The sequence below is a fragment of the Geotrypetes seraphini genome, chromosome 13 (genome assembly GCF_902459505.1).
Source record: "Geotrypetes seraphini chromosome 13, aGeoSer1.1, whole genome shotgun sequence".
NCBI lineage: Eukaryota > Metazoa > Chordata > Amphibia > Gymnophiona > Dermophiidae > Geotrypetes > Geotrypetes seraphini.
The window spans coordinates 59,765,327-59,788,165 of NC_047096.1; the positions used below are offsets into that span (position 1 = coordinate 59,765,327).

Here is a 22,839-nt window from a genome sequence, read left to right on the forward strand (position 1 = left end):
TGCTGGCTGGGTTGGAGGGAAGTGGGGAGTAGAGTTATGGATTGAAGGCGACATCAAAAAGGTGGGTTTTCAATCTGCTTTTAAACAAGATAAGGGGCTTGACGGACAAACTCAGGTAATTTATTCCAGGCATAGGGGGGCAACTAGAAAGGAACGAAGTCTGGAATTGGCAGTGGAGGAGAAGGGTACAACTAAGCGCGGCTTATCTAAGGAATGGAGGTCTCTGGGAGGTGTATAAGGAGAGAGGAGAGATATTGAGGGGCAGCAGAATGAACACACTTGGGGGTCAGCAATAGGATGCGATGGCGGATAGGATGCTGTATGCGATGGCGGATAAGGAGCCAGTGAAGTGACTTAAGGAGGTGTGTGACATGAGCGTAGCGAGGTTGGTAGAAGATAAGTCGTGCAGCAGAGTTTGCACAGATTGCAGGGGGGAGAGGGGGCACTGCGGGAAACCAGTTAGAAGTAGATTGCAGTAATCTAAGCATGAGGATACAAAAGTGTGGACAAGGGTCTGAGTAGTGTGCTCAGAGAGGAAGGGGCGAATTTTGGTGATGTTGTAGAGATAGGAGTGACGGGCCTTGGCGCTTGTTGGATGTGCGTAGAAAATGAAAGGTTGGAATCGAAGGTTGCACTAAGCAGATGGTGCAGGATTTAGCGTAAACTGCTAGTGCAAGATGGCAGCTACTATGTGCCATAGCACAAGGGGTGGGAACCAGGTGAGGATTGGGAGTGGATTGCACTTTGCAATTAGCGCATATTGCATAAATGCATTTAATGCCACTCCAAAAGAGTATTAAGTATATCATGCTAATTGAAAATAAGTTATTCTTAATTAATTAATTAGGCTTTATTTGCTGCCTTTTGAAGGCAGTATACAACACGATCAATCTGCACAAAGGCAACACAATATCAAGAGAAAAAATATTATTAACACGCAGAAAAGACAATTAAGTGTAGGGGACATGCTGGACATGGCTTTTGCACACACCACATGTTAGTTTTTGCTGTTAAAATGCAGTAAGTGTGATAAGTTACCACAGTTTAGAAAACAAGGTTCTCTCATCACAATCACAGTGTGAGCCACAGAGTACTGTATCAAGCGACACGACTGTGGGTAGAGAACATGAACCTATTAATCCCGTAACGTACTCCGTTGTGCAATCGGTTGGGTTAAGGAATCCTTCTTATCCCTGGCTTACATTGCCTCAGAACAATAGCATTGGTGTTACAAACACAGGAGGGACAAGTGTTGAATGATTCTGACCGCAAGGCAAAACACAAGTGAAACTGCAGATACAAACGTAGCAAGGAGAATTGCTAGTTGGCAGGTGGGCAATTCCTTCGGGGACACGGTGGCATAAATGGAATTTCTATCCATAAGGATTCCACACTTCTATCTGTTTATTTTGTTTGATTCAATTCCCTCTTTAACATATGGTGCAACCGCACCCCCCCCCCTCCAAATTGATTTAGTCTGTCCTTACGATATAATTTGTACCCTGATAACACAGTACCCCACTGATTTCCTAGTCACTCCTAAGTTTACTTCATGCATCCTCAAGTCATGTCCTGTCTGTATCACATCTCCCTTGTCCCTCCTTTTCTCTGAGTATATATATTCAGATCTTTACATTTTTGATACTCCTTGCCTGTTGGTTCTACTTTTAATGGATCTATTTTTTTCTTTCTTTTTATCTGTATTTGATGCATTTTGTGTGCTATTTTCAGAATAAACTTAATAATAATAATAACTTTATTCTTTTATAGCGCCATAACCAAAAGTTCTAGGCGGTTTACACTAAAAAGAGCTGGACAATCGGTAAAATACAATAATACGGTAAAAAATACAAATATTTGTAAAATAGAATTTCAATAATAAAACTCTCATTAAGTAATAAACTTATCGAACAAAGTGGTCTTAATTAATTTCCGAAAACTGCAATAGGATAACATAGCTTGCTGAATACATTTACCTAAGCAAGATTGTTGCCAGGGTCCTATCTAAGAAGGTCTTATATCTACACCCATTAATTTTGGGATAAGCAAATAAGTAGAAGTTTCTAGTTTCTCTTGATGGTCTATGCAACACAAAATGAGGACAAAGGTAAACTGGAGACAATCCCGATATCAGCTTAAAGCACATACAGGAAAATTTTGAATAATATTCTTGCCTCCAAAGGCAGCCAATGAAGTAAACAATAATATGGACTAATATGGTTGTTCTTTTTTAAACCAAAAATAAATCGAACAGCTGTATTCTGAATTATCCGTAATTTCCTTAGAATTTTTTTGGGTGCTCCTAAATAGATGATGTTACAATAGTCTAAGATAAATAAAACTAATGCCTGCACCAATAGTCTGAACGATAAAGGAACAAAATATTTTCTTATGGTTCTTAATTTCCACAATGTAAAAAAGCATTTTTGTACCACTAAGTTCGTGTGTTCTGCTAGTGTTAAATGTTGGTCTAGTGTGACTCCCAGAATTTTGGATCAGGGCCAGCCACACCACTAGGTGTCTACTGGGGTAGTTGTGACACTTACAAAAGATTAATTGCAGATGGTGCAGGGATGTGAGCATCCATGAAGGGTCAAGGCTCGCTGGCTCCTGCCCCCTCTAAAACAGGAAGTTTGGAGGGAGCAGAACCCTGAAGGTCTTTAGAAAAAGTGCAATGCTCAAGAGTCTGTGCCAGTTGCAATTAGTCTTCTATAGATACATGACTGCCGAGATGGCGACTCCTTAAGAGGATAAGAAATGGAGGGAAGCTACAAAACACCTCAGGGGGAGGGGGGAAGGTGCTGAACAAGTGGAGGGAGGAGGAGGATGCTGGAAACCACAGGATGGAGGAGGCGTTAGGAAAGGAAAACGATGCTGGAATATGGAAGGATAGGGTAGAGTAGGGAAGGGAAAGAAAGGGAAAATTCTGGACATAATTGAGGGGTGAGGCTTGATGAGGAGCTGAAAATTTGCCTAGGGTGTCAGATAATCTTGGGCTGGTCCTGCTTCAGATGGGTGGTCTAATATAAGACATGGTAAAAGCAAAACTGTTCTTGGATACACCAAAAGAATGAGAGGACGGGAATGCATCTGAAAAGAAGTGTTAGGGAAGACTGCTTTTCTCTTCTCATTGTCTGGGGAATCTTGAGCAATCAGCTCTGGACCATATAAAGCCCACTTGTTTCTTTGATGGACATTATGTGAAAACAAAAATTAACATTCTTTAGACAAGAAAACAATCATGATTGGAACAGTAAAAAGAGAAACAGCCAAGAAGGAGATCAAAAACTAATGCCCCTCTATCAACTTCAGGAAGCAGTTGGTTACTAGTCATCCTGGAACGATTTAGTCTGTTGGGTCACTAAGAGTTGGCCTCACTATCAATTTCAGGAAGCAGTTAAGAACATAAGAATAGCCTTACTGGGTCAGACCAATCAAGCCCAGTAGCCCATTTTCACGGTGGCCAATCCAGGTCACTAGTACCTGGCCAAAACCCAAGGAGTAGCAAGCAATGGCTTCCCCCATGTTTTTCTCAATAAGAGACTATGGACTTTTCCTCCAGGAAATTATCCAAACCTTTCTTAAACCAGTGGGTTACTGGTCATCCAGGAGAGGTCTAGTCTGTTGGGTCACTAAGAGTTGACACCATCTTGATAGCATGTAAGAAAACAAAGCTGGTACATTACCTGATGACATCACTGGAAAGTAGGGCTGAGACCCGAAAGGCTGCAGCAGCGGTGAGGAGTCACTGATGAAGACTTCACTCTCAGAGACAGAGCTGGTATGAGAGAGCTGCAGGGGGGACTGGAGGCCTTGGCTGGAACTTGGACTGGTGCACGTTAAGTCTATGAAGAAAAACAGAGTGAAATACAACAGTCAGAGGCTGGACATACAAGGGCAAATTCTATAAACAGCATCCCGATTATAGGCCTGATTGGCCCAAGCATCTATGAGAGTGGTCAATTGGAATCTTAGGCCACTCTCTGTGTATCCTAGAATGCATTGGGAAGGAGGCCTAGGACTCTGGTTGGCCCAGGCGCCTAAGGCCCCTCTTATGGGAGGGGCTTTAAGCACCTGGGCCAATCAGGGCCTTAAGCCCCTCTCTGGTGCATCCCAGGATGCACTGGGAAGGGGAAGGCCCACCATTGTGAAGAGACGGGTCTGGCAGCTGGAGGGAGTAAGCATCCCTCTGGCTAGCTGAACTATAGAAGGTACTAGGTGGGATGTTGGGATGGGGGGGTTGGGTCAGGGGTGGTGGTATCATGGGTTTGTGAGGGAGGCCTGCTGGCAGGAGGGAGTAAGCATAACTCCTGCCTATTGATGGGTTGATTTGGGGGTTTTGGCACGAAGGAGTGGTCATCCCTCCTGCCAGCCATGTTTGCGGGGGGGGGAGGGGGGCTGGTCAGGAATTCCCTGTCGCAGTCACTCAAGTGATCATGGTAGGAGTATTCCCTTGCCGCAATCAACTGATGGGAAGGAATCAGGCACAATTCTCTAACTGGCGCCTGTGTCACAGGCCGGTTAGGTGGGGTTGAGCATCTGTCCCTTAGGGCAGACACGATCCTGTAACGGACGCTGGTGTGTGATTCTTAACTGCTTCTTAGGCGGCTGCAAAAACTGGCGTCCTATACATAATTTTCCCCAAAGTATATGAAAGAGCCAAAATAATGGCCTCTAATAAGCTGAGTCAGATATCTGTAGATCATTTCTCTGAGAGTGAACACATTAGCTTTCTTTTTGCACTATAAGAAGAAAATCCATATTTCCACATATATTTTACAATATATTGCCATCATTGAGCAATGAGCGATATAAATCCTATCCACTATAATCTCTCTGTCCTACTAAACTGACAAGGGACAGTTCAATGAACTATAATTCTCTTGCTTTGCATGTCAGTAGTTGAAGAAGCCCAACTCTTCCACTGGCTGCATTTAGACCCAGACAGACCCAAAAGCCTTCAACTTTCACCTTTGCCCATTACGTGACATCACTTTCTAGCTCAGGATTTTTATTTATTTAAAATATTTATAATCCGCTTAAAGGCCTAAGCGGCTCACAATAATAACCCAAAACATAGCTATCAAAATAAATAAAAATAGTAAGAATCATCCTATCCAATTTGATCTTGATCTCTTCTTCTGAGTCTTACTCCACCATCACTAGACCCACAAAAAGTTCTGGTATCAACCAAACGCTTAAACAGCCATTGCGTTCTCTGTAAGTTTTGGCAATGGGCCACTCTGAGGACTATCCAAATACATGCAATCTTTTGTGTTTTATGCTTTTGTTTTCTAGTCGATTTTTGGGGGCCCGAGGTCAACCCTCAAAGAGGCAGTGGGAAGTAGAACTGGGAAACAACAGCCAGCTGGTGCATAAAAAGTATATTTTATAGGACTAGGCTTTTACAAATATAGAGTACACAGTCAGAACTGCTTCTGTATGTGCATGTCTATGTCCTGCCTAAGTGAATGAGAGCGAGCCTGTGCCCTGCCTGAATGACTGGTAGGTGTGGCTGTGTTTCGAATGGTGGGTATAATGGTATGACGGGGAAGAGAGTGAAGAGGGCAGGCCAAGAGAGAGAAGCAAGAGAGAGATCAAGGTATTGCAGCTTGTGTTTATAGATTTCTTTTTTTTTTTCTAAAAATACTATCTTCTAGTATCTGTTTGAAACAATAGCTGTTAATTGACAGTAAGCACCTGTCTTTAGAGCATCTGTTGAAATTCCAGGGCTGTGTAGGATAATCCCCAGTACTACGCAAGGGTCCTTTGTTAATCTCAAGTACTGGTGTTTTAGGAGTTATTAGAGGCCTTCTCAGTTATTAGACTGGATCTTTCAACACACAGTAATGTAATGCTGACAATATTATGCAGTACATGACTGCTGGAGCTTATCACATCCTCCACAAAAATCTCAGGCCTGGTAATCAGTCGGAGGTGATGAGCGTTTCACTGTTCCAGACTTTAAACAAATAAGACTCGAGAGGTACAGAGACTCAATTTTTGTGGTTGTGGGACCTCAGCTATGGAAGGCACTGCCAAAGGATTTAAGACTGAGCGAGTCTCTGAGCACTTTTAGAAAATCGTTAAAAATATAGTTGCTTTCTCGGGCATTTTGATGAGATTAAAATATTTTAGATATGATAGATGTGAAACACTGAATTTGTATTTGTAAATGTTTTGATAATTGTTATGCATCCGTGTTAATATGTTTTAGGTATGTATGTTATATACCACATAGCTACAAATCTGAGAAGTTTACAAGACATTTTTTTTTATGAAATTAAGTTATACCCAGAAATTCAATGCCAGGCCATGTCCAACCACCAGCATTGAACGTCCAGGTATAAGGAGTTGGCAAAAAGTGAGCCGGTTTAGTGCTAAAAATCATTGCTTAACTAGCTCAATGCCAACTTCATTCAGTGGGTTTTAGCTTGAGCCCTAACTGGGCATTTTCACTGGCACTATCCAGTTAAGAGCAATGAAAAACCCTGGTTATATTGCATTACATTAGGTTTCTTGTATTCCACTAATACCACTTATAGTTCAAGCAGAGAAGGTTAAAAGAACCATACAAAAATATCTTAACCCCTCCTCTTTTACCTCCAGAAGATTCACCTACCTTCAGATAACCTTCCCCCAAATTACCCACCTTAACACCTTCCAATTAAACAAATACCATAAATAGATTGTAACCTACCCTCTCTAACTGCATTCCATATGTATTTTTCATACAGTTCTTCACTGTCAGTTTAATTTCCATCCTATAAGTTCACATAGAATTTTTCTTTTTTCAACCATCTTTATTTTCTCTTCTTTATTAATTTCCAGGTACTTTTGTTAGATTGTGAGCCTTCGGGACAGTAAGGGAATTTTTTAAGTATCTTCTTACTTCTCATTTATAATCTTAATGTATATTTTCTTCAAACCGCTTAGAAACTAACGGATGTAGCGGTATATAAGAAATAAATTACATTACATTACAAAAATTCACAATGCCAACTGTTAATTTTATTCATGAAGGACAAATCTTCGGAACGAGACTATTTTTACAGACTTCCTAAATGTTGGTTTTATAGTTCGATAAGGATCTTATTTTAAGTGGTTAGCCCCGGACAGGTGATTTAAACATCCAGGAAACTGTTTTTGTGGTTTAAATCATTTTGAAAATAGGGTTCCTTGTCTTTACATCCAGAAAAGGACCTCACGGTCTTCTTTCTTTGGCTCTACAGTTTTTCAAAACTACCAAATCTAATAATGGGAATACAAATTAGTTCAGTCATCCTGTCCAATTTAACCGACAAACAAATGTGTACAGGGTTAAAATGATATCATTAATCTCTGATTGTCCCCCATGATAAAATTATATAAAGTGAATGAAGTGCTCAGTCCCAAAAAGAACTCTTACATAAGTGAGCAAGAGTTTGTGAGGAACCATCATTGTCCCCCAAATTTTGAATTTATGACCTATCTATGAGAGGAAACGTCGGAAAGATTTAAAAGTTCTCTGAAGAGTTTCCTTTTCAGGGACACTTTCGGAGACTAAAAAATGACTTTTTTTGACAGCATTTTTCTCTTTCTTAGTTTACTCAGCCAGGTTTTTATCATTTTAAACATCGTTCAGATCTTTTTCCCTCCCTGAAGTTCTTACCTTATACAGTATGTTCTCTATCCTATTAATATTTGTAGTTCTTCCCTTTGTCCTTATGTTTTTGGTTAGTTAATTGTTTTGTTTTTGCTGATGCGAGACAGTATATATATATTACTGTGTTCTCTTTTTATTTGTACACTAAAAAGCGTTCAATCAAACTTTAATAAAACTTGAAACTTGTCTTCCAAAATGATTAATTATATATTTTTAGCCCTAAAAAACATTCTATCATTGGGATCACAAACAAACCTGGGGGTTGGGGTTTTGGCCTGTAGGAATATTCATGAGAGATACTCGTATGTATTTGATCTCAGACCCAGGTGGATTTACACAGCTTGTGGTACCTGAGAACTAGATTTCACCATGCCCACAAAAAGGTATGACAGTGCTAAGGACAGGCTTATCCATCTTGGTTTTGCCCCACTGCATGTAGGCTCCTACCAGGGTGAATCGGTCTATCCTGACAAAATTAACACAGCCATTTGGTAATGCTCATGGGTTGTGGTTGTTGTTTTGGTTTTTTTTTTTTTGTTTTTTTAAATAAAAAACTTCCCTTGTATCTAGAGAACACAAAAACCTGGACACTGGCAGATCCCTGAATCCTGCATTAGCACATACCACTGAGAGATGAGGAGGAGAAGGAGCGAGCTAATTCCTGCAGCTGCAGATCTGCCTGGAAAGCAAGAACACAGCTGTTACTGGCAAGAAGCCCTGAATGTTACATTATTTTCAGCACTGTCTAAGGAAGTTGGGGGGGGGGAGTGCTAAACAGCAGGTTGGTACATTCTGAAGACCGGAAGGCCAGCAGGAAGCCATGTGGGCCAGAAGTCAACAATCTCAGCAGTGTCTCTTTGGCCGCGTTTGTTTTCGATAATTTGACCTAGCAGCACATAAGACCTGGATGAGAGGAACCTTCTTCCATAAAGTGCATTCATAATTTCTGTGGGCAGTTATTTGTCAGAAGAATGATGGTTTTATTTCTGCACCACATAAGCAGACTCAAGACTTGAGCAGGGTGCTTCAAAAGTCCAGTCTTGGGAGCAGGGAAACAAGCTTGGTTTCATAATATGCATCAGATATACTTGCATAGGATTACCATATTTCAGGCCGCAAAGCCCCCTGGACACATGGCCCCACCCTATTCTGCATCCAGCCCCGCCCCCACAAACCTCCTCTCTTCTTCCCCAACAAGGTCCGGCCGCGTCTGGAGGGCCTGGAGCATGCATGGATGTGTGTGACGTCATCCGTGCATGCTCAGAGGCCCTCCAGAAGCAGCCAGAGCTCGTTGGGGTTTCCAAAACACAAACTGTCAGGTTTTGTAAATACCTCCTGGCACCCTGACAGTCCACTAAAAAGAGGACATGTTCGGGTTTTTCCCGATGTCTGGTAACCCTACCTCCAAGGCCAGAGATGAAAAGCTCCTAGACCAGGATTTCTAGGCAGCCATATTGCTTGGAGTGCTCAGAAGCTGAGCAAGGTAAGGACTAGGGGAAAATTCAAGCTCAGAGGCTGCATGAGGTCCATCAGGCACTGGGATAGAGAGGCAATGATCCTCCACTGCTACTAAGGTGCCAGCAGAGTTAGCAAAATTATTTACTTTTAATTTGGCTCACACCTTTTTCAGTTGTGGCTGAAGGTGCCTTACAGTCAGGTACAGTAGAGCATTCAGTGTCCCTGGAGGTCAGAGGAATTGGAGGGTTAAAGAGCCATGGTGAGATCGGAACCTGGTTTCTGCTGCTCTGACCATTAGGCTACTTCTCCACTTCATTAGCGCCTCCTGTCTATTTGCCCCAGTAAAATAAAACACCTTCATACAGGTGATCCCCAAGAGACTTGCGAGGCAGCTTTAGGATCCAGGTGTTTAATGAACTAATCCTTTATTGAGTAGAACCCTAAACCTTGGAAAAGACTTGCCACACAACAGGGTAAGAAATATATCTGGGTTTGTGGTGAATGAAAATGGGGATACAAGAAATAAAAACAAAGGTGTAACTATTCAGCTGGTGGCAGTCGTCGTCAACAATCTCTCTAAATATTCAATGTTGGGCCATGTCCGGACACAAGCACTGAAAAATCTAGGTTTAGGTGACCAGATACAAACTGGTCAGGGTTATCTCAGGCTCTAACTGAGTATATTTAGCAGCACTATCCAGTTAATCACCTCTGAATATGCCTTGGTAGCCCCAGACAAGCGATTTAAGTGGCAAGGAACCTCTCTAGGCCGTTTAAACCATTTTAAATATCAAGCCCCAAATAAAATCTTTGCCCCGCGTGCGTCCAATAACGGTAATCTGTGAGCCATAAATCCCACAGGCACCATAATGTTCTAACCTGTAAACCGCTTGGCACTGAGGTATTGGGGGGAGCTGTGTCCTGCGGGCTTCCGTCCACTGCTTTCTCCCCCCGGACGTCTTTCCTAAGCAGCGTTTCCACTCTGTGAATGATATCCCGAATTCTGTTGGTGAAACTCTCTCGCTCTGATGGCAAGATGAATTCGTTATTTACCTAAAAGAATGAATATGTGACTGTCAAACATGGCTTTTACTGGGTAAGTTTCAAAACCATAACCGGGGTAAAGCATTACTTTTACCATAAGATGCCTGCCTACTGTAGGTGTTGATGGAAGTTATGTGCGTACTGCCCGTCAGTGCAGAAGTTTACCCAGTTTTGACGATGTGCTTCTGAGCAGTGGAATAGTAAGGGGGTGGGCGGGGGAATCTGCCCCGGGCACCGTCTTGGTGGGGGCACCGGCAAAGGTTCTCCTTCTCCCCCCCCCCACCACTACCATGCGTGTCTCTTCTCTTCCACCTCTAACATTCACGGCGCGAGCACCAGCGTCAGCTCTTCCTCTGATGTCACTTCCTGGGCCCGTGTCTAGGAAGTGATGTCAGAGGAAGTGCCGGCGCTGACAGGAGCAGCAGGTTGGGGTTGCTGCTTACACTGTGAAAGTTAAGGAAATAAGTCCCTTTAAGGGCAAAAACTTGAAATTTAAGGACTACAAAACCTTTCTTCTCAACTGCGGGGCCCTACATAGGTGAGGAAAAAACAGTATGACCCAAGAATTTAACATCTTTAAAATGAAAATACATATGAAGAATCCAATTTCTATCATATTCCAGGGCAAAGAAATTACAAGGGTTGCCTTGGTCACTACAGGCCTAGAATCTTCAAGAAAGCCAGTAAGATCAAAACTGGCTCTTTCACTCCTTCCCTTGGTTAATTGTGCTCCTGGAATTCCTGAATTAATGTTAGGCGGCCTTAGTGATCGGTGGAGTTGTTTTGTCCGGAATCTGTAGATTTTCTTTTATATATTTTTTAACCATCTCTAATGGTGAAAGAACTGGAGACTGAGGAAAAATGAAAAATCTCAGGTTCACTCTATGTTCATAATTCTCCAGAGATTCTAATTTCTGATGAATATTCCTATTGTCTCTCACCAAGACTGATTGAACAGATTGAATTTTTTAACACTTTGCACATGTTCTTCTACCACTTAACAAGAGTCTCCATATTGCTTCATATGAGATTGTACCAATTCAGGAATTTGTAACATTATCCAAACGTTCAGTCAGAGATATCTTCAGAATGCTCGCTGCGTCCCATACCTCTTCCAGTGTAATCTTCTCCTGTCTTTTCTTCAACTTAGGGGAAGTATTATCACTCGCCACAGGCTTCCTCATGTTACCAGTGTTGCATCCAATATCCGTGCCTCCACCAGCTGCTCCCAATCTGTTGAAGGTGCCCCATTTCTTCATGTAGACTATCCAACTGTGACCCAGCTGCAATACGAGATGCAGCAGCTTGTATGGCATCCTAGTTCTCACTCCCCCGCACGTTCAGTAAGTCCACATCCAGGTTGAGAGGGAATATCGCGAAGTTTGGGGCTCAACATAGTGTCAATAACACTCAGAGGTAAATCTTCTATTGCATGCTCTGTCTCCCGAACATTACTTCCCGCTTGTGGGAGAAGATAGCCCTCCAGAGTCTGCTGATTTAACACCGGGGAAAAAGTCGATTCAGCCAGGTATGTTCGAGGTTTCCCTTTTTGTTTAACCATGTTATCATTAATAAATCCCCGGATCAGAGGAGCTTCTTTTCACACATCCGTTTAAGTTGCCATCTTGCCTCTGTAAACAACGTAGTCTTCATCGAAGGCTTCTTTAACCTGCTCTTGCATAATATGCTTAAAGGATCGCATTTTTTTAATTAAAATGTCGAGCTGCGATTCTTTGTGCTTCGACGCCATCTTTTCTGGCAAATCAGTCTTAGGTCTATTGGTAGCTGGGTCAGGGTTGAGTCACCTTTAGAATTCTTCAGTGGCGACATGGAGCGAGATGAGCGTAATATGATATTAGCCGAAAGCACTGTAAAATGAAGCCTGAATGGCCACTATATTCAGGAAAATTGGTGTGTCTGCTCTCCGTTCCTATCAGGCTCCGCTCAGTTTCCATATTTTTCTCACGCTATTTTTCCTATGATACAAAAAAACTGGAAACTCGCTGGACTAAGTGTATAGCCCTCGACAGATACTACGTCGTGTAACTTGCTTTTTTCACCAAACTTTTCAAACCACCCTCGTACTTGCTCTGCGGTGAAGCGTTCCAACAACTCTATCTGCTTTTAGTACATTTAACTTAGTCACAACAATAACTCTCTCTACTTCCAAATAGGACTGCTATAATTTAGCGTCATGTGGACCTTCCAGAGATAGCAATCCAGCAGCTGCAAACTATTCCGAACACTTCTGGCCAACGCTTGCTGGTCAGAACTGCTGAAACCGCATCACTACAATTTTGGAACATTTACACTGGCAGGTGTCTCCAAAACTAATACTTGGCACATGTGGGTAGATAGATGGATGGGCCAAGGTCCCGTCAGCGGGCGCTATTGCTGGAGCGACATTGTGCCTAAAAAGGGAGAATGACCATTATTTATTTAAATTCCACTTATATCCTAAGTGGTTTACTTTATCATATTTTCCTATCTGTCCCAGTGGGCTCAAACTCTAACTAGTGTACCTGGGCCAATGAGGGGATTAGGTGACTTGCCCAGGGTCACAAGGAGCAATGAGAGATTTAACCCCTGCACCACACACTGTTTGATTACACATGTTCTAGTTTGAATGGGCTCCCTCAAATGTTTACCTCGACCCTGAAGAAAAATTTCACTTTGAAACATGCATGTCGGGAGAGGTGAAGGAAGGACAGATCACCATTAAGTTAAGCGACGTTCTTCTGGTAGATATTAAAATCATTAAAAGTATTAAAATCTATAAGTTAAAAAGATAAAATGACAAAACAAGTAAAAAAAACGCTTTAAAAATATGTTTAAAAAAAACTAAACACTTTAATAAAGGCTGGACTGACGAAGAGTTAAGCAACCGGTGGCAAGGTGCCCGGCTGCAGTCAGAAGGTCCACACAATTAAGAAGAAAACACAGTATATAAGATTGAGTGTATTTGTATCTGATGTTGATGAAATACTAACAAAGACTAAGAGTGACACAATTGATTAGACATGGACCATCTGTGGCATAGAAAGCATACAGCGATTGCATGGGATTTGCACTTGAACCTCAACATTTTTCTTGCTTTGGCAATGTTTGCTATAAGAACCAGATCAGAGCACCTTGTCCCCAAAGCTAACAGAAACCAATATTGAACAGAATATGGTACAAGCCTGTAAGTATGTGCTACAAACAGAAGAGGGATAAGCAGATATATTGTCCAGAGTGCATAAGTTCCCGGATCCAGTTCTCGAGGGCCACAATATGTTGGTATGCATTTGATCAGCTGTATGCAAAGACATCATGCAGAATTCTGGAAATCCTGAACTGGCTTGTGGACTTTTGAGAACCGGATTTAAGGATCCCTGGTCTAGTCTAATAAATGAAGCAATTGCCTGAGAGAGCAAGAGACCCCCACAGTATTTGGGAACCACTTCTACTTACCATCACAGTTGCAATGTCCTCAGGGTTATCTCCATCCAGGTCAAACCTGAAGGTCACCATTTTACTATTGAAAGTCTGCAGCTGACATTCCACCACTCTGTCATTTTTATCTGAAATCTGAAAGCAGCAAACTTACTTCAGAAATAGAGATGAAAAAGCTAGCCTTTGTTTTCCAGAGAATGTTTCATATACACCAAACTCCCAAAGGACCATCCCCTTTGACTCTGACACTGAAGTCAATGATAGCCTTTCTTGGTAGGACTAAATGAGGAAGACTTGATCCCACTTCCTGGAGAAATCATTCAGAGCAGGGGCATAGCCAGACACCCAATTCTGGGAGGGCCTGAGCCCAAAGTGGGTGAGTGCAAGAGCCCCAGCTCCACCCAGCATCTCTCCTTCTCCTCCCACTTAGGCCATCAGGGGGTCTGTTAACAGCACTTCCTTAACCTCCATCCAGTACCTTTAAAATCCTTCACCTCTTTCACTGCCAGTGAGCAGCGACTCATACCTGCTGCTTACACTAGCTCTGACTTCCCTCTAATGCAACTTTCTAGTACTGTGAACAGGAAGTTACATCAGAGGGAAGGCTTGGGGCCAGCTTGAGCAGCAGATATGAGTCACTGCCTGCTGTCAGTGAAGAACTGAAAGATATAAAAGGTGCTGGGGGGAGGGGTTGGAGAAGTGTAGTTAAGAGACCCCTGATCACCTGGAAGAAGGAGGGGGGAGGGAGAGATGCCAGGAGTCTTCAGCTGACAGGACTCTGGGCTCTCCACCAACCATATCACAGATGTTCCGTTGTTGTATGGTCCTGTGCCCACCCAGGTTCATCCATGGCTACATCACTAATTTAGAGGAACCAGGATGAAACACTAGACATTATCCCCAGCCCCTGTTATCTTGATGGTCAAGAGACACATCAGCTATCCCTCAACAGTATATTACTCTGAGCGCCAAAATGTTAGTCCAGGATCAAGTACCTAAACATTCCAAATGTTTTTAATCAATTCTCCTGATCCTTATGAAAAGAAACTCTCCGGTAGGGTAGGGTGGAGGTGCGGTTTCCTCGTGAAGGCAGTTCTCTCAAGAGATGAACTCTCCACAGGAGAAGCTTATAGGACTTATTTGATAAAGCTCTTTTCTCATTCTGTATCTGTGGGAAAATTCTTTGTTGAATAAAACCCTTAGGCACACCTGTAACAGTCAAATGCCCATGAAAACAAACAGAGGTGGAGCCCACGAGTAGCATTCCATTTGCACTCTTATTGGTCAAAACACATACACAGTTTCTTGCAGTTTATTTATCATTTTGGGCATTTTAGCAAACAGATAATAAAATAAACGGATGTTTTAGTACTAGGAATATCTTTTAAAAACAGTTCCGTCAGAAAATCCATGCATTTCCCATAAAACTCAAGCCAAGTCCCAAATTGTCAAATTTCAAACCTGCAGTGAGTTTGATGAGTGGGGAAAGGGCTTTCAGACTTAAAGTTCCACAGCTTCAGAACTTGCTCTTTGAAAAATCTAGAGCAGGGCTGTCCAGCCTCGGCTCTCACCTACTTAGGCGATCTATCTGCATACGATGGAGGCAGTGCATGCAAATGATCTCAGAAATTCTGAAAACCCCCAAAACTGCTCGACACGCCCCTGACCTGCTCAGGTCCCTCCCAGGTTCATGCCCCCTTGCAGTTGTACTTTCTAGAATCTGAGCACGCAACTTATAGAATACCGACTACAGGCAGTAACTTGACTAGATTGTAGTCTTCGAGGACCAAGGTTGGACACCCCAATTTAAAATGTGTCACTAGATCAGAGTCACCCACTGCAACATTTCCCTAGCTCACTTCAGATGCTGCTCAGGTCAACCCAAGGGGGAACATGTTCATTTCCTGTGGGGGTCTAAAAGAAGAGGCAGAGTAAGCCAGATCTTCTCACATACCACACTTCATTGGTAACCAATATAGTATATATAAGAAGTCATCTAAACTTGCATCGGACTTGACATGGGCCGTGTTTCGGCAAATATGCCTGCATCAGGAGTTCAGGTAGTAAAACAATGTTTCATAAGCTGAGTCAATGGTCAAAAATATAACGTCAAATCATAGAACGTGCTAAAAAGTAAGCAGGCAGCAAAGACAAAGAGAAGAAGCAAAGCAGAAAATAAAAAGGTCTTATCCAGCACAATATCACAGTGTCAGCAGTGAAACCAATCGTGCGTGCGCATAATTAACAAATGTTCACATAAATCATGCAAATTTGTGAGAAGCTACCGGTTCAGCAGGAAACAGCGGTTGCTTCAAGGAAGGCATTGACTCATCTTATGAAACACTGCCTTACTACCTGGACTCCTTATAAAATAGTAACATAGTAGATGACGGCAGATAAAGACCCGAATGGTCCATCCAGTCTGCCCAACCTGATTCCATTTAATTTTTTTTCTTCTTCTTCTTACCTATTTCTGAGCAAGAATCCAAAGCTCTGCCCGGAACTGTGCGTGGGTTCCAACCACTGAATTCTCCGTCAAAGCTCACTCCAGCCCATCTACACCATCCCAGCCGCTGAAGCCCTCCCCAGTCCATCCTCAAACAAACGGCCATATACAGACAGACCGTGCAAGTCTGCCCAGTACTGGCCTTAGTTCTTCAATATTTACTATTAATTTTCTGATTCTAGATCCTCTGTGTTCATCCCACGCTTTTTTGAACTCCGTCACCGTCTTCATCTCCACCACCTCTCTCGGGAGCGCATCCCAGGCATCCACCACCCTCTCTGTAAAGAAGAATTTCCTTACATTGCTCTTGAGTCTTCCACCCCTCGACCTCAAATTACATCCTCTGGTTTTACCCTTTTTCTTTGCCGAAACATGGCCTGTGTCATGTCCAATGCATGTTTAGATGACTTTATTGGTTGCCAATAAAGTGTGGTTCGTTTGAAGACCTGGCTTATTCTGCCTCTTCTTTGGACTCCTTAGGATTTGTACAGAGTAGACTTTCTTTGTTGTTTGGTGCATTTCCTGTGGGGGCCAACTTGATAAAAAAACTCCCTCCTCAACTCAACAGACCAAAGTTGTACAGATTCTTACATTAATAATACGAAGTCTGGACCGCCCTCTGCGTCGAAGAATTTTTCCGGAGCTACGCTTGACTGCTGGCTTCACGTTACGCTCCCCGGCAGAGAGCCCATCGTAGCCATCACTGAGCCCAGAGGCGATATCTGAAGTATAACTGGGGAATGAAAGAGCGAGGCAGAGAGAAAGAGACAGTCATGGATCCAAACCAAAGAGGCACTGACAGGAATATTATAACAGGTCACCAATGTGTGAAGGCCAAGCAGGCACCTATCTCGAGCTTAAAAACACCGAGGCCCAGATTCTTTAAACGGCGCCATGATTGGTAGCGGCCCACAAAAGTGGCACCGATCACGTGTCAATCACACGACGCTGTTTATGAAATCGCGGCTATGTCACAGATAGGCCAGGGTTTTTTAAGGCCTATATTTCCAGCGCCTGTGTTGAGAATCATGACTATGGAGGCACCTACAGATGCCTGAGGGTACTTTTGAGGTTAACTACACCCGTTTTACCCTTAGGCACCAATAGGCGCCTCTGTAGTCATGGTTCCAATGCTGTTGCTTTTTTTAAAATGACATTTCAATTGCTTTTAAACGACATATTCAATTATCACGTTGATTAAAGGCAATTAGATCAATTAAAACCGGCATTGTTTATAGAATTTGGACCTTAAGGGGTAATTTTGTGTATATAGCCTAAAGATAGTCACTGGGATGATGTGTGCTTTCCACCAAGTCTATAATGGCAGGTATACATACAACTACCATTATAGAATACTAACATATGATTTGTGTGCACTGATTCCACTGTATGCAAAATCTCTCTCATACATATTCATTGCGAGAGTCCTGAAAACCTGACTAGTTTGGTGTTTCCCAAAGACTGGGCTGAGAATCCCTGGTCAAGAGGTATTTGAAGAAACATATACTGGTCGATAATTATGTATTTCATATGGTTCTCCTAAAAGACAGATTGGTTTCATGTCTCTCCAGGACTGGATTGAGAAGCCCCCTCTTTACGACGCTCATTAAGAAAGAGGAGCAAACTGCTCTGTAAGTCTACAGGAGTGCTGATTTACCTGTCTACTGGGGACGACAGCTCACTTGTTGGTCCAGGGGAGGACAGATGCTCTGCCCGCATCTGAGGAAAGAGCAAATCAGAGGCCAAGTTAGACAAGTCATGTGGTGTGTCAGACCCGATCATTGCTAAGAGCGAGTTGGCTTGAAGGGGACATATAGCTGCCCTGCATTTCTTTTGTCTCCCTCCCTCCTGCAACCCTTGCCTCTCACTCTGCATTTAGGCACAGTACAATCAAGGTTGTCTCTGCTGCTAGGCAAATGAGGCATCTGCCTATGGCAACAGAACTTAGGGGGGCGAAGTGGGAGCGGGTAGCATATGGCCTCAGTGTGGTGTGGGAAACTTTAAGTGCAAGCCTGTGATCAAGCACTGTTGCGTTCCCCCTCCCCCACCGCCAAACAGTAAATCTTGCCTGAAGGGTCAGGAGTTGGCAGGTCTGAATGTGGGCCTGTGCTGGGAAGCCCCTTATTGCAAAGGGTGGGGGGCATGGGTGGGCCTTGGGCTGATGGCTCTTCTGGCTTGGGCATAGGTGGGGGGTTAGTTGCAGACCTGGCAGTGGAGGCCAACTGAAATAGCTTTTTTCAGTTTCATCAAAAACCAAAACTGTCAACAAAATTGGCTGAAAGCTTTCAGCTAGAGAATGACATGGTGACAAAATTCATCACCGTCCCAGTCCCCGCGGATAACCGCGGGAAATAATCCCATGTCATTTTCTAGTATCTGTTTCAACCTCAGTCCTTCTACACCAGCATTCTTCAACGCAAAGCTTGAGGGTCAGTGGTTGTGGCCATTCATACTCAGATTCTTCCCTCTCTCCTTAAAGAATGACATAACAATGGTTTCCCGCGGTTATCCGCGGGGACAGGAATGGTGATGAATTTTGTCACCGTGTCATTCTCTACTTTCAGCCAAAACTGAGGGGCAGATGCACAAAGCCTACCTTGCTGGCAACATTTCATTTAGACTGGTTTTAGCCAGTCTAACAGAAACTTTATTTTGAGTAGGGTTGCTGTATTTGTGAAGACAAAAAAAGAGGACACATGACCCCACCCACACTCCACCTACAGCCATGCCTGTACTCCACCCAAAGCCATGCCCACACTCCACCCATTTCCTTGGTCCCCATTTCCATTCTCTGTACCCTTTTAGTGCTTCTCTTTTCAACCCTCCTCTCTTATGGGTACATTTTTTTTTCTCTCTCTCTCCTTCCAAGCCCCCTTCCGCAGGTGCCCCTCTCTCTCCTACCAACCTCCTCTCCTGCTGTTTTTGTCTCTCCACTCCCATCCAGCACTACCCTACTCCATGCTCTTTTCTCCAGCACTCTCTCCTTTCTATGCTTCTCCAGCCCTCCCTCCCCCTCCATGCTGTTTCTCCCTCTTTATCTCCCCTCTCCATGTTGTTTCTCCAGCTCCCTCCCCTCCTACGCAGCTTCCTCTCACAACCTCTTTATTTCCTGACTCCCCCACCTACCTCTTCTCCTGGCCCAGTCACTGTAACTGAATCTTTAGGCAACCGGCAGCAGCAAAGAGGCAAGCCTTCTACCGCTGGCCTGTCCTGGAAGCTGCCTCTCTGCAAGTCCCATCTATGTTGCTGCAGAGAGGTGGCTTCCGAGGTAGACTGGCAGTAGCAGGCTTACCTTGCTGCTGCTGCTGGCTGCCTGAAGATTAAATTACAGTGGACAGGCCTGGGGAGGAGGTAGGAGGGGGAGTTCGGAGAACTGGCTGAACCCGGACAGACTCCCCTATTTTAAAAAAACAACTTAGAAACATAGAAACATAGAAATAGACGGCAGATAAGGGCCCATGGCCCATCTAGTCTGCCCACCTTAATGTCCCTCCCCTACCTTTGCTCTGTGAATAGATCCCATGTGCCGATCCCATTTGGCCTTAAAATCAGGCACGCTGCTGGCCTCAATCACCTGTAGTGGAAGACTATTCCAGCGATCAACCACTCTTTCAGTGAAAAAGAATTTCCTGGTGTCACCTCGTAGTTTCCCGCCCCTGATTTTCAACGGATGCCCTCTTGTTGTCGTGGGACCCTTGAAAAAGAAGATATCTTCCTCCGCCTCGATGCGGCCCGTAAGATACTTGAACGTCTCGATCATGTCCCCCCTCTCTCTGCGCTCCTCGAGCGAGTATAGCTGTAATTTGTCAAGCCGTTTTTCGTATGGTATATCCTTGAGTCCCGAGATCATCCGGGTGGCCATTCTTTGCACCGACTCCAGTCTCAGCACATCCTTGCGATAATGCGGCCTCCAGAATTGCACACAGTATTCCAGGTGGGGCCTCACCATGGATCTATACAATGTCATAATGACTTCCGCCTTACGACTGACGAAACCCCTTCGTATGCAGCCCATGATTTGTCTTGCCTTGGACGAAGCCTGCTCTACTTGATTGGCAGACTTCATGTCCTCACTGACGATTACCCCCAAGTCTCGTTCTGCTACCGTTTTTGCTAGGATCTCACCATTAAGGGTATAAGACTTGCATGGATTCTGGCTGCCCAGGTGCATAACTTTGCATTTTTTGGCATTGAAGTTGAGTTGCCATGTCCTAGACCATCGCTCCAGTAGGAGTAGGTCGTGCATCATGTTGTCGGGCACTGAATCTTCGTCTGTTGTGCATTTGCCCACTACATTACTCAGTTTGGTGTCATCGGCGAATAATGTTATTTTACCTCGAAGCCCTTCTGCCAAGTCTCTTATAAAGATGTTGAATAGGATTGGGCCCAAGACTTGAGCCCTGTGGTACTCCACTAATCACCTCCGTCATTTCGGAGGGGGTGCCGTTCACCACCACCCTTTGGAGCCTACCTCCAAGCCAGCTCCCAACCCATTTCGTCAATGTGTCACCTAATCCTATAGAACTCATCTTGCTCAGTAACCTGCGGTGTGGTACGCTATCGAATACTTTGCTAAAGTCCAGGTACACGATGTCCAGGGACTCCCCAATATCCAGCTTCCCCGTTACCCAGTCAAAGAAGCTGATCAGGTTGGATTGGCAGGATCTCCCCTTAGTAAATCCATGTTGTCGGGGATCCCGTAGATTCTCCTCATCCAGGATCTTATCTAATTGGTGTTTGATTAGAGTTTCCATTAGTTTGCTCACTATCGATGTTAGACTCACTGGTCTGTAGTTTGCTGTCTCCATCTTTGAGCCTTTCTTGTGGAGTGGAATGACGTTAGCCGTCCTCCAGTCCAACGGGACGCTGCCTGTACTAAGGGAGAGGTTGAAGAGCGTGGACAGTGGCTCCGCCAAGACATCACTCAGCTCCCTAAGCACCCTGGGGTGCAGGTTGTCCGGCCCCATTGCTTTGTTAACCTTGAGCTTTGACAGCTCACCGTAGACACTGCTGGGCGTAAACTCAAAGTTACTAAACGGGTCAACTGAGCCAACCCTTGTCTGTAGCTGAGGGCCGAGCCCTGGTGCTTCTCGGGTGAAGACTGAGCAGAAGTATTCATTTAATAGTTGGGCTTTTTCCGAATCCTTTTCCACATAGTCTCCGTCTGGTTTCCTAAGACGTACAATCCCGCCTGAGTTTTTTCTTCTATAACTTATATACCTGAAGAAGGATTTATCTCCCTTCTGGATGTTCTTTGCTAGAGACTCCTCCATGAGGAATTTAGCCTCCCTGACTGCTGTTTTGACGGCTTTTGATTTGGCCAGGTAGTCTGCTCTAGAGTCCTGCTTCCCTGATTGTTTGTAAGAGATGAATGCTTTTTTCTTCTCCTTGATCAGGTCTGAGATCTCCGCAGTAAACCACTGTGGCTTATTGTTCCTTCGCCGTTTACTTACTGATTTTACATAGCGGTTTGTTGCTTCTTGTATGGTTGCTTTCAAAGTCGACCACATGTCTTCCACGTTATCGGTTTCTTCTTGGCTTTGTAGCGCCTGGTGAACGAAGTCTCCCATTTCTTTGAAATTTGTGTCCTTGAATTTGAGGACTTTGGTTAGTGTAGTAGATTTAGAGAAACCTTTCCTGATATTGAACCATACCATGTTGTGGTCACTGGAGGCCAATGTGTCGCCCACCGAGACCTCTGTGACACTTTCTCCATTGGTAAGTATCAGGTCCAGTATTGCCTGATCCCTTGTCGGTTCCAACACCAGTTGCCTGAGGCTTGCTCCTTTCATAGAGTTTAATAGCCTCCTGCTGCTGCCGGAAGCAGAGGTAAGTGTAACCCAATCCACTTCAGGCATGTTGAAGTCACCTAGCAATACTGTGTCCCCACGCAAGGTGATATTTTCTATATCTTCGATTATTTCCATATCCAGGTCATCCTGTTGTCTTGGGGGTCTGTAAATTACGCCAAGATACAAGCATTTGTCCTTTCCTCTGGCCAAATTAACCCAAAGGGATTCCCCAGTATACTGGACATCTGAGATTCTCGTGACCTTAATGTCATCTTTAGTATATAATGCTACACCCCCTCCCTTCCTACCCTCTCTGTCCCGGCGAAGCAAGTTGTAACCCGGTATGACCATGTCCCACCCGTGGGAGTCTGTGAGCCAGGTTTCGGATATCGCCACCACATCCAGGTCGGCATTTCTTATTTCTGTTTCCAATTCCAGGATCTTGTTTCCTAAACTGTGTGCGTTGACGTACATAGCCCTCCATGTTATATTTTTGTTATGTCTCAGTGGGGATATTCCTGTTTGAGCTATTTGAACACCTTTAGCATTGTTTGTGTTATTTGTGCTTTCCTGAGGCTCAAAACCACAATGTGTACTCCCCATATACCCACCTGCAAAGTACTTGAAAAAGGCGACATGTCTGGGTTTTCTCGGTCGTCTGGTAACCCTAATTTTGAGGGTAACGTAAAGAGACTTTCAGCACTGCTTTACTGTGCATGGAAGCAGTGACTGAAAATCCTTAAGCTCGTTGTTATTTAAACCAATCTCATTAGTAATATTGCAGGGGAAACCCCTGCGCTAAAGGCTAAACACTACTGATAGCTCTGAGCTGCCCCATTCTAAACTCTTCTGATTGGATCAGACACTGACAGGAAAATCATCACAGGCAGCAGTCGTCCCTTACCCCCAAAACCCTTGCTCGATCCTGAGCCTTCCCCCAAGCTTAAAAATTCCCTGAT

At 44.0% G+C, this 22,839-nt stretch overlaps 1 protein-coding gene across 1 annotated transcript in view; it reads right to left on the minus strand.

Annotated features, from left to right (window-relative positions):
- WNK4 (WNK lysine deficient protein kinase 4) overlaps positions 1-22,839 on the minus strand; it is a 233,957-nt gene that overhangs the window by 33,523 nt on the left and 177,595 nt on the right. The window contains exons 9-14 of the mRNA XM_033917613.1: positions 17,746-17,807; positions 16,680-16,821; positions 13,601-13,717; positions 9,983-10,156; positions 8,270-8,324; positions 3,687-3,845 (exon numbers count right to left, since the gene is read on the minus strand). Coding sequence (XP_033773504.1) covers positions 3,687-3,845; positions 8,270-8,324; positions 9,983-10,156; positions 13,601-13,717; positions 16,680-16,821; positions 17,746-17,807 — 709 coding nt within the window. The remainder of the gene's footprint in view (positions 1-3,686; positions 3,846-8,269; positions 8,325-9,982; positions 10,157-13,600; positions 13,718-16,679; positions 16,822-17,745; positions 17,808-22,839) is intronic.